The sequence below is a fragment of the Microtus oregoni genome, unplaced genomic scaffold, assembly GCF_018167655.1.
Source record: "Microtus oregoni isolate MIOR12 unplaced genomic scaffold, Mior012 000025F_ref0000491, whole genome shotgun sequence".
Lineage (NCBI taxonomy): Eukaryota > Metazoa > Chordata > Mammalia > Rodentia > Cricetidae > Microtus > Microtus oregoni.
In genome coordinates, this window is record NW_024543084.1 from 26,490,859 (window position 1) to 26,503,196 (window position 12,338).

At 41.2% G+C, this 12,338-nt stretch overlaps 1 protein-coding gene across 2 annotated transcripts; it reads right to left on the reverse strand.

Annotated features, from left to right (window-relative positions):
- Nucleotides 1-8,317, reverse strand: LOC121462482 (zinc finger protein 709-like). Of its 2 annotated transcripts, XM_041674068.1 has the most exons (4): nucleotides 7,644-7,682; nucleotides 5,308-5,348; nucleotides 3,457-3,583; nucleotides 1-3,251 (listed from the first exon to the last, which is right to left on the reverse strand). In XM_041674068.1, the coding sequence occupies exons 3-4, from the start codon at nucleotides 3,488-3,490 to the stop codon at nucleotides 1,717-1,719; spliced, it is 1,569 nt and encodes a 522-aa protein (XP_041530002.1). In that variant the 5' UTR covers nucleotides 3,491-3,583; nucleotides 5,308-5,348; nucleotides 7,644-7,682; the 3' UTR covers nucleotides 1-1,716. The 2 variants fall into 2 exon arrangements, with proteins under 2 accessions (XP_041530002.1, XP_041529999.1); XM_041674065.1 differs by lacking the exons at nucleotides 5,308-5,348; nucleotides 7,644-7,682 and adding an exon at nucleotides 8,085-8,317.
- Nucleotides 8,318-12,338: the final 4,021 nt, after the last annotated feature.

Below are 12,338 nucleotides of genomic sequence, written 5' to 3' on the forward strand. Positions count from 1 at the left end.
ATTTATGTAGGAAAAGAGCATTAGTAGGATTTTACTATACAAGAAAATTTCACCATATTTTGACAATAATGATTCTAACATGAAAGGAAAAAAATTGAAAAATTGTGAAATTGGTCTCTTTTATGATTATTTTGCAGATATACTGTCCATATATGAAAAAGATAACACATATCAATGTATACACTGTTGAAAACAGTCAAAATATAAAATATGTACAGAAATCTTATTTGGAGAAAATATTAAAAGTGAAAAATAGCTAAATCCACTTTAAAGTCATTTGTTCTGAATTTATATACATGACCTATGACAAAAGCCTCGTAGGAAAATCCCAAGTATTAATAACTTTTCATATTTGTGAGTACCAAACTTGTATGTATGGAAGAGGACACCAACTATTCTCTCCTACCAATCTCTGCCTATTGCTTGAGACATGGTCTTGCACTAATCTTGGAGCTCGTTTCTCACCTAGACTGGTTGATTAGCAAGTCCTTCCTGCATTACTCCCTACTTTCAGTACTAGGGAGACAGGTATGTTTGGCCATATCCGGCTTGTTACATGAGTACCAGGGATCTGACCTAGGTCTTGATGCTCATCAATTGAGCCATTTTCCCAGCCCAAATTAAATGTTTTTTACAGGTTCATTGGACAAAATTATTTTAAAACTAAAAAAAATTAAAACTGCTCACATATTAAAAGGACATTTCCACATTTTAAATTAAAAGGAGAAAAAGTTATTAAGTGAATTACCAATACTGAAATTACAGATTAAATACATGGACCTGGGTAAATCCTAGCAATAACTTCACTTAAACATTTACTTTCAAGAATAAAATTATAGCCACATAATTTAGATCTACCTAAGAATGTGCCATCGACACACATTTATCAACATTGCAACATTTCCTTTGAAGTGTGCAATTTCTAAAGCAGTCCATCCATTATTTTATGCTAGGCTCTTCACATTAGTTCTGTTAATAGAATCCTTCTACATCAGCCTCTGACACATGCTACAAATGACGATTCTACTTACAAGGTTTTGATTGTGTATGTGCTGGCCAAGTGAAGACTTATAGATTTCTTCTCATCACTGTGTTCTTTGTGTGTGTGTGGTGTGCATTCATGTGAGGATGAGTGTTCATGTGTGTGGCTCACATTATACTTGCAAGGAGAGGCTAGAGGTTGATGTTAATGTTGGAAGTCTTCCTTAATCATTCTCCACTTTACTTTTTGAAAGATCTCTCACTGAACCTGAACAGATTTGAGACTAACTAACCAGTAAACTCAGGGATTTTTGTTTCTGCCTCCCTTGCACTGGGATTATAGGCATGTGCCACCATGTCTGGCTTTTATATGGGTAGTGAGGATTTAAACTCAGGACCCACACTTCTGTGGCTGGAATGATATAGACAGAGCCATCTCCCCATCCCCTTAGTGGTTTTGTTTTTTGAGAACTGAACAGAGGCAAGTGGAGATAATCCCACATCTTTACATTAATACAGGTTAAATTCGTTAAGCCATCATGCTTGCTAGAAAAAGCTGGCAATAAAGGAGCTCCCTTTATTATATATTTAGTGATACTCTCCAATGTGTCTCCACCCATGTTTTTTGAAGCGAACCAGAACATGTTAAGGCTTATTCACATTGCTTATAACCATATATTTGTTTTTTTAGTTAATTGAAACTTATTCAAAGAGGAGAATGTCTTCCAATGTAGTTTACACACAGTGCATCCTTTTATGGTATCGAAGAGAACCATGAGTACTGTAGGATTTTCCACACTGTTTACACACATAGGGTTTCTCTCCAGTGTGAATTCTCTCATGGCATCGAAGGGAACTGTGATCAGTGAAGGCTTTCCCACAGAACTTACATACATAGGGTTTCTCTCCCCTGTGTATTCTCTCATGGCGCTGAAGTGAACTGTGAAAAGTGAAGGCTGTCCCACACAGCTTACACACATAGCGTTTCTCTGCATTGTGAATATTTTCATGGCAACGGAGAGAACTGTGATACATAAAGGCTTTCCCACACTGTTTACATACATAGGGTTTCTCTCCGGTGTGAGTCCTTTCATGGCAATGAAGGGAACTATGAAACGTGAAGGCTTTTCCACACACCCTGCACAAACAAGGTTTCAATCCGCTGTGAATTCGTTCATGTTTTTTCAATGCGCTGCTCAACACAAAGGCTTTCCCACATTGCTTGCACCCATAGGATTTCTCTCCACTGTGAATCTGTTCGTGGTATCTAAGAGCATTGTGATGCATGAAGTTTTTCCCACATTGCTTGCATGCATAGGGCTTCTCTCCACTATGAATCCTTTCATGGCATTTAAGAGAACCTTGGCGACTGAACGCTTTTCCACACAGCTTACACACATAAGGTTTCTCTCCACTATGAATCCTTTCATGACATTGAAGAGAACTGCAATCAATGAAGGCTTTCCCACATACCTTACATTCATAGGGTTTCACCCCAGTATGAATTCGTTCATGTCTTCGCAAGGCACTAGAACAAGTAAATGCTTTTCCACATTGCTTGTATACATAGGGTTTCTCCAAATTGTGAATCTTTTCATGACATTGAAGGGAACTGTGATCACTGAAGGCTACCCCACATTGATTACATATGTATTCTACTCCATTATGAGTCTGTTCATGACCCTCAACCTTACTCAAAGAAGGAAAGACTTTCAGAAATTGCTTGCATTTATAGGGTTTCTCTCCACTATGGGTCCTTTCATGGCGGCGAAGGCCACTGGAATAAGTGAAGGTCTTACCACACTGCTTACATGTATAAAGCTGGACTCCAGTATGTGTTCTTTCGTGTGTCAAGAAAGAACCAGAAGAGTGAAAGGCTTTACCACATACTTTACATATATATGGCCCATGTCCATCATGTGTTACATGCTGTTGGATACCAGCAAGAGTCAAAAAATCTTTCCCAGTCTGCTTTAAAACACAAAGTTTTTCTTTGGCATGCATTCCTTCAGGGTCATGAACATCACGGTGTCCACCAAAACCATCCTCAGTTTGCTTACATTCGTAACTTTCCTCTTCTGTGTGAGTCTTTAGATGTTCCAGAAAGCACTCCGGAGGACTATAGACTTTCCCACAGTCCTTGTAAGTGCCTGGTTTCTTGGCATACTCTTGATTCTCACATAGACTGTATCCAGTCTGAACTTCAGTGGGAAGAATTTTCCTTAAATTTTCATAATCCTCTTCAAGGGTCTGATCTTCCTGCTTTTTTGCTGGAATGGAGACCCAGAAAAATCACTTTGAGTTAATCCAGCACTATAGGAAAGTATTAGATTTTAATTAGGCTCCCGATACAACATGACCATGACTGGTTTATTCATCAAAATTTCTGTTTCTGTACGAATCATGAAGCTGCACTGATCAGCAAACACTGATCTGATTCTCGTGGACTAAACGAGGCAATGATTTCCACCTTACCTACGGCAGCCAGGTTCCTGAAGGTTTCCTGCATCACATCTCTGTGCAGCTTCTTTTGGGAAGAATTCAGTAAAGCCCACTCCTCTGAGGTGAAGTTCACAGCCACATCCTCGAAGGATACAGACCCCTGAAAAATGAGGAGGGGTGAGACATACTGGAGCACTCTGCTCATGTGCACAGTGTTTACAGAATGGTGTACTGTTTAACTGTTAAACCCAGGTAAACATCAGTGTTCTGGTCAATGCCCACACTCTAACAATATCATTCCAATGCTACGCTGAAACTATATTATGAAGGAAAAGCAGATGCCTGGTATGCTGTTTGGTCATCCAGAAAGTCTGTTTAATGGTTTTTTACACCTCTCATAAAAAAAAAATTCTACTAGGCCAGGCATAGCAGTACATGCCTTATTCCCAGCACTTGGAAGGCAAAGGCAGGCAGGTCTCCTTGAGGTCAGCCTTACATAGTGAGGCTCTGTCTTAAAAAAAATATCCCACTAGTCGTATCTATAATAGAGTTAACACCAGCTATATGGAGATTATTTTTAGAACAGGGCTTGGAACACTGCTTGACTCTCAAGCATGAGGGCCTGAGTTTGAACCCCCACAAGTACACATAAAATTGCTGGACATGATGGAACACAGCACTGGAGATTACAGATGAATACAGGTGGCTCCCTGGTGCACACTGGCCAGGCAGTCTCGTACACTTGGTAAGCTTCAGGCAAAAGAAGGTCCTTTCTCAAAAGGTCATTTCCAAGGAGTGACCCAAGGCTGTTCTCTAACCTCCGCATGCATAAGTATACACATGCCTGTGTGTACTTGTTTAAACATCTGTAAGCATACATATAAAAAAGATACATTTTCAACTTTCCCTGGGGTCTGGGTACTGGCATTTCAGATGGACCTCACTAGCCTACCTGTGGAAAGGGGCTCACTGTTCTAGTTTAAGAGAGCAATATGCTACTTGTTTAGCTCCCACTGTCCCTCTAAATGTCCACAAGCTTCTGACATGCTTATCAGAAGGATCCTACTTGATCAGAATGAAAATATGCTCTGGAGGATTAGTTCCCAAGGAGCTGGTCTGACGGATAATACAGAACAAACACTTCATCTCTCAACTTCTTCCTTAAGAAGCTGCACATCTTTGTTTGCACGACAAAACTTGAGAAGTCTTGTACTTGACATCTTATTGGCAATCAAATAGTTTGAAAGCCCTATGAAGGATAATCTACTATGATAATGTGAAAAGACTTTAGTTTTTCCTCAAAAAGGCAAAGAGAAATAGAAACGAGGGGAATGGCATTGTTAGAAGAGGCTTACTGACAGATATATTTAGAAAATATAATTATTTCTCAACACATCTTTATCCAGTTGACTACTAACCCAGAATTTCTTTTATCAGAAGATCCCTATATATAAGTAAAGAGGAATTCCATAAGGAATGTCCCATGTAAATATATATGAACTGAGTATCTTACAGACAAACAGCACTGGGCAAAAGGGTTTAGACAAAATAACAGCTTGTGGTGTCAATACCCTGATATCACAAATAGGTCCCCCAGAAGAAAAATCAACCAAGGAACTTCAGCGTTAAACTGCACCATAGATCAAATGCCCTTAACAGCATTTACAGAACAGTCCATTAACAACTGCAGAACACACATTCTTCTCAGCATCAGATGGAATATTTTCCAAAACACATCACATATTAGGTGATAAAGCATTAGCAAATCCACACACACACACACACACACACACACACACACACACACACACTCAAAGTAACTAACCAAACTAACAAAAATAATACCGCCCCCCAACCCAAATATACCGTGAAATGCTTTCTTACATTGTATCAGATGAAAACTGTCAACTTTCAAAATGTTTAATCTGGAAAAAATATTAAGAAACCCAGGGCCAAGAAGACAGATTAGCATAAAGACCTAATTTTGATCCCTAGTTCTCACCTAAAAATTTATACATGATGCACACACCATGTGCTGGGGACTTGTAAGACCTGTAGTTGTGAAACTATTCTAGGAAATAAAGCTAATTGTTTTGTAGAATGAATATATGATAATACAAGTAGATGATAAGAAATCTTTACCAAATATAATGTAATGTTGAAAGAGAGACTAAGCAGGACAGGAAATTGGGAAGAGGTAGGGACTGGGGATGAATCTGGAGTTAGGAGAAGCGAAAAGTAAATATGATAAAAATACATTGTATGCATATAAGAAATTCTCAAAAATATTGTATTAAAAAGAAGAAGAGGGGCTGAAGAGATGGCTCAGAGGTCAAGAGCACTGGCTGCTCTTCCAGAGTAGGTCCTAAGTTCAATTCCCTGAACCACATGGTAGCTCATAACCATCTGTAATGAGATCTGGTGCCCTCTTCTGGCCTGTAGCATTCATACATACTTACAGAACACTGTATACACAATAAATAAATAAATCTTTTTTTTTTTAAAAGAGACTAAAAGTGATCCACATATAAGCAGAAAATCAATCAACAATCATGTCAGTATCATCAGTGTCTTAGGTTTTATGTAGCTGTGATAAGCACCATTACCAAAAGCATCTTGGGGAGGAAAAGATTTCTTTCAGTTTACATGTACCAATAACAGTGCTTCAGGAAGGAAAGTCAGGGCAGGGCAGGAACTGAAGCAGAGGCCACGGAGTATCAGTGCTTACTAGCTTGCTCCTCATGGCTTGCTCAACCTGGTTCTATGTAGTATACAGGACCACACTAGCCCAAGAGTGGCACCAAACACAGTAATATGGGTCCTCCTGTATCAATCAAGAAAATGTAGCACAGGCTTGCCCACAGGCCAACATGATGGAGGTATTTTCTCAGTTGAGGGTCCCACTTCCAATATGACTGTAGCTGGTATTAAGCTGACATAAAATGAGCCAGTACACACATTAATGGCAGAAATCAACTTGCTTAATACATTCCAGGACAAATTAATACTGACTTGGAAACATGCACACATTTCCCTTTCCCGTGAAGAATCAAATTATACACTGAAATGGGAATGATGACAGTCAAGTGTTTTGACAAATCATAGTCAAGTATCTTTCGATGTGTAAAGTTTCCTTTAAATTTGCAGAAGTAGATTGACATACAAAATCAAGAATTAAAAAGCTAATAGACATTAGAAGCAAGAGAGCCTTTGATAATGTTCTATTCCACATCATGCTCAAAGCTCAGAATCTAGTAGAAACGGGAAGCATACATTAAGATAATAAAGGTTTTCATGACAAACACATGACTAGTAACAACATGCTAAGGGAAAAAAACACAAAGCATTTTCTCAACGATCAGAAAAAATTACTAGGTTACTACTCATGACTCTTCTTGAACATAGTACTAAATTAGCCAGAGCAATTATGCAAAAAAAGAAATAACAGTATATGAATCAGAAAGGAAGTCAAACTATTCCTGTTTGAATACACAGAAAACCATAACCAGGTACTATAGTATACACCAGGAATCACAGTACATGGGAGGCTAAGATAGAGGATTTAGAGTCCTGGGGTACACAGTTATATTCTCTGTGTAAAAAGCAACATATCTAGCAAAACTACGAACAGATCAAAAGATTACACCAGGCCCTGGTTAAGAGTACTGGCTGTTCTTCCAGAGGTCTGGAGTTCAATTTCCAGTAACCACATGGTGGTTCACAGCTATCTATAGTGGGATCTGATGCCCTCTCCTGGCATAAAAGTCATACATGCAGATAGAGCACTCAAAAAAATAAATGTCTTTTTATAAAAAGCACTCGGGAGGCAGAGGCAGACAGATCTCTGTGAGTTCGAGGCCAGTCTGGTCTAAAGCCTGGTATACAAGAGCTAGTTCCAGGACCAGAGAAACCCTGTCTCAAGAAACCAACCAACCAACCAACCAACCAACCAACCACCACTGACAACAAAACACCAAAAAGGCCCTTTGAGACTATAAACTATTTAGGAAGGCAGGAGGGTACAAAATCAACAGGCAACATTTTCTCCTAGTGGATAATGAACTATCTCCCAGAGACACATTGTCAGGAAGTCATGAATAGACAAACTAAAATGTCCAAGACAAATCGCTCGCCTCTGCATTCCGAGTGCTGCGATTAAAGGCATGCGCCACCAAACCCGGGTTCAGAAACAATCCCCAAGGCTCCATGTTTCCTATTACCTGACTTCAAAACACATTGCAGGTGAGAGAACAAACGAAAGAGAACGGAACAGAACCCTACAGAATACTGCATAAATACGCAAGGTCCAAAGGAAGCGCAGAGAACTCAGAAATAGTCCCAGCGCATCACAGACGGCCACACGTCTCCATTCCGTGTTTCTCAGAAGACCGGGGGTCGCCCGGTCAGGTAAATTTGGCAGTGTGGGGAGGACCTGGGAACTGAAGGATCGCAACTGACAGTCATCGGATGGGGACAAAATCGTGGATTTTAGAAACGGCTTCCCATGAACCGGAAAGGCAGGGAAACAAAGCGGGCGCGCGTCACCCCGCCGCGGCCCGAACCCGGCCACCGCGTCCTCGGGGAGCCCGCGCGCAGCTGCAGAGGCTCCGCCGCGGTCCCCGCGACCTGAGCGGCCGCCAGCCCCGCACCCGGGCGCTCACCATGGCTGCGCTCCGGGCCTCCTGCGGCCTCACGCGGCTCCCGGCTGCAGCGCTCGTCCAGCATCTGAGGTCCAGCGACCCGGGACGCGCTCAGCGGACCGGACGGCGCGGCGAGGGTGGTGCCAGGAAGAAAGATGGCGGACGAGGAACTTCCGCCCCCTTCTCCGGCGCTCCTAATCAAGCAAGTTGCATCGGTTCGCCACTTTTTAAATCCAAATCGCTGGACAACTACGACCTGACTCTGTTTCTTGGTTTGGAGGTCATGAAAGAAAAAATAAAGCTTAACAGCTTGAAACTCCATAAACTAACAGGACAGGGCCGCAACTATGGCGGCACCAGAAAAAAAGATGGCGAGTGACGGTCTTCCGTTTCGCTCACGGGGATCCCGGTAGGACAGCTCATACTGGCCGCTTCAGCTGCCCTCATGATTACTCCGGGGTCAGTGTCACACCGTGCGGTTGAACAGTCCGGGACTCCCTGAGCTACTAGGACAGTACTAGGGCGGATGAGGAAAGTCCCACTGGTGCTCTTCATTCGTACACTGAGCCTTTGTGACAGAATAAGGGATGCCAACCCGACAAGCTGGAACCAAATCCCGTGTTCCAGCTGCAGTCGTTCGCAGCCCAGTCTTGTCTTGGTGGAAACCAGCTGACCTTGGATGTAACTGCATCTGTGCAGAATTTGCCTCTGACTTTGCCCAACAGCCACCTGCTGCTTTTCTACACTCTGCACCTCTCCCACTTTGGAAATTAAATTACCAGTTTGTTTGTATGTATGTATGTATGTATGTATGTATGTATGTATGTATTTATGATTTCTGTCTCTTTCCTGCCACCGCCTCCCATTTCCCTCCCCCTCCCCCAGTCAAGTCCCCCTCCCTCGTCAGCCCAAAGAGCAATCAGGGTTCCCTGCCCTGTGGGAAGTCCAAGGACCACCAGTAAGCCACGACCTCATGGTGTTACACAGATTATTAGAAATGGGTTGAATCAAGATGTGAGAGTTAGCCATTAAGAGGCTAGAACTAATGGGCCAAGCAGTAATTTAATTAATACAATTTCTGTGTGGTTATTTTGGGGATTAAGTTAGCCAGGTGGCAGGACACAGCCTGCTTCTCCTACTACAATCAAATATATCTAGGTTTTCACAAACAGTTCCTCCTGTTGCAATATATAGGGGTTTTCTGCACTATGAACCTTCAAATGCTAATGAAGAGAACCATGATAAGTAAAGATTTGCCCACATAGCTTGCACTCACAGACATTAATGTCAGTATGAATTTATTCATGTGTTTGTAAAGAACTTGACCACACAAAAGCTTTTCCACATAGTTTAAAAAATGAGGTTTCTCTCCATTGTGAAGTTTAGCATTATATTGAAGATAATTGTGATTCATGAAAGATTTCCCACACAACTTACAGATACAGGGTTTATCTCCACTGGGAATTATGATAGGTGAGGGCTTTTTTTTTAAACAAAGCTTGTATTCATAGGACTTAACCCCAGTATGGATTCGTTCATGTGTTTGTAAGGAACTTACATGTATGTAAGTTAAGCTTTTTCACATAACTTACATACATAGGGTCTCTCTCAACTCTGAATCCTTTCATGGTATCTAAGGGAATCACTACAACTGAAGGTTTTCCCACATAACTTACATATATGGGATTTCTCCCCACTGTGAACCCTTTCATGACAACGAAGAGGGCTGCAATCAGTGAAAAGTTTCCCATATGTTGTACATGCATCATTCTTTTATCCAATCCAGTGTGAATTTGTTCATGACTTAAAACAATTTTGAAAAACACTTGTGTAACTTGTTTACATTCATATGGTTTCTCTCCACTGTGATCCCTTTCATGATGTGGAAGGATACAGAACTAAGTGAAGGTTTTCCCACATTGTCTATGTTTTAGGGATTCATTCCATTATGTATCTTTTCATGGCGATAAAAGCTACTAGGATAAGTAAAAGCTTTATCAAATTGCTTACATGCATAAAACTTCCTCCTAGTGTGAATTCCTTCATGGATCACAAATGAACTGGAATAGTGAAAACCTTTACCATGTATCTTACACACAAACTGTTTATTTCCATGGCGCATGATCGATTGTATGTCTCTGAATATCTGCAAAAGTAAAAAAGCATTTCCCACACTGCTTGCATACATGTGATTTCTCTCCATTGTGAATTTTTGTATGACTTTGAACATAATTGTTGATGTTACCTGTGAGTGAAAAGAAAACACAGAACACACAACAAACCTGCTTAGGAGTTTACTAGAAGGGGGACATGTACAGGCCTGGTAAGATCGGTGTGCGGAGAGAGAGCATTAAGATGGTGCATCCAGCATTTAAAAGGGCTGCCTAGCACATGATACAGAGGGATGATTTGGTGACATCATATACAGCTGACGGAGCTCATGCATTCGTGCAAGTGTTCATGCAGTTGTGTCCGATGTAGGTGGTGCAACCATGCTGCACGTGGGTCAGGCAGGGTCCTTTAAGATCCCTGGGGCCATTAGACACTTCTGCAATGGACTTTTCTGCAATGCATGGCCCTAGAACCCAGAAGTGTCAGCCATGTTGGTTTGGCTGAAATTATAGCAACTGTATCTACTGAAGACTTTCCCACATTGCTGACATTCTTACAGTTTCTCTCCATTTTGAGTTATTCACATGCTTCACGAAGCACTGGGGAGAAATGAAGGATCTTTCACACTCCTTACATTTATATAATTTCTCTGAAGTTCCCTGATACTCACATTGTTTGCTTGCAGTCTTAAATGTGATAGATTCCTCATTGAATTTTGATAATCATCTCTAAGATTTTTGTGTCTTGCCTTTTTCTTAAAATGCAGACCAGGAAAATCTCTTTGAATAAGTACAGCATTAGAGGAATTGCACTTTAGTTTACTGGCAGCACAGGACAGAGCATGATGCATTCACAGCATTTGTCCTTTCACTTTTCAGATCATGGACTTGCATTGTGCAGCTGAAATGCTTGTCCTCTCATTGATTAGACAGAGGAATCCCTCACTCTCCCCCAGACCACTCAGGTTTCTGATGATTTCTTGCATCAGATATTTGTGGAGCTTCTTTTGGGAGGAATACAGCAAAGCCCATTCATTGAGGGTGAAGTTCACAGCTATAACCTCAAAGGTTACAGACTCCTAAAACACGCCACACATTTCCAGGAAGGATGGGGAGATTCAAGCACTTGATATGTGCATTTGACCAGGAACACGTTCATACAATGCTGGTTTCCCCAAATATAAGTAGTGGTCATCACACTTTCACCCTCCATTTATGCTTAACTCTTTTCACAGTGCAATTCTGAAGCTAGACTGGAGCTGGGCAACCCTGGATGTATGAGATCAACAAATGTGCTGCTGGGTCACTTCAACTGCTTCCTATGTTAGGCCTGATGATACAACTACTATTAGAAAGTCCCAAGACTTAGCGTGTACAGGAGAGTTTTCAGCAGGTGTCCTGAGACTTTGTTAGAAAAGCTTGAGAACAGAGACCCACATTTTCTGTGGCCTACAGCCTGGTATGCCACTGGACCCCACCAACCTGTGAAGAGAGATGGTGTTCAAGTTTATGCTAATAATATGGTGTTCATTTCATTGCTGTTGATTTAATTGCATCTGAATGTTAGCAAGTTTCTGTACCACCCGAAGGGGCTGGACATACCTGACCAGATACACTACGGAGATTAGCTTCAAATGATAAAGATAGATCAAAACTTCTTAATTCAGTCCAAAAGGAGTTGCATAACTGAATGTGAGAGAAGAAAAAAATTCAGAAACAGTGAAAGGTTTATGAACACACAATGATTAAAAATTAATGCAGCCAGGCGGTGGTGGCAAATGCCTTTAATCCCAGCACTTGGGAAACAGAGGCAGATGAATCCCTGTGAGTTTGAGGACAGCCTGGTCAATAAGAACTAGTTCCTGGACAGGCTCCAAAGTTACAGAGAAACCCTATTTCAAAAAAAAAAAAAGATGTCTAATAATGTTTAAACTTTTTGGAACAAGTTGATAGCTTTTCTAATATACACACGCAATTGAAAGTCTATTATTAGTTATGCCTGGAGTTACAAGCTGTAATTCCAGCACTTGGGAAGTAGAGGCAGAAGGATTAATGCTGGCATCATCTTGTAGGAAGTTCCAAGGCAAGCTGGGCTATGAGACCCAATCAAAATAAAAGTCACTGCTCCATTCTATTGAGGCTAGCAAACAGAACATGGGAAAGG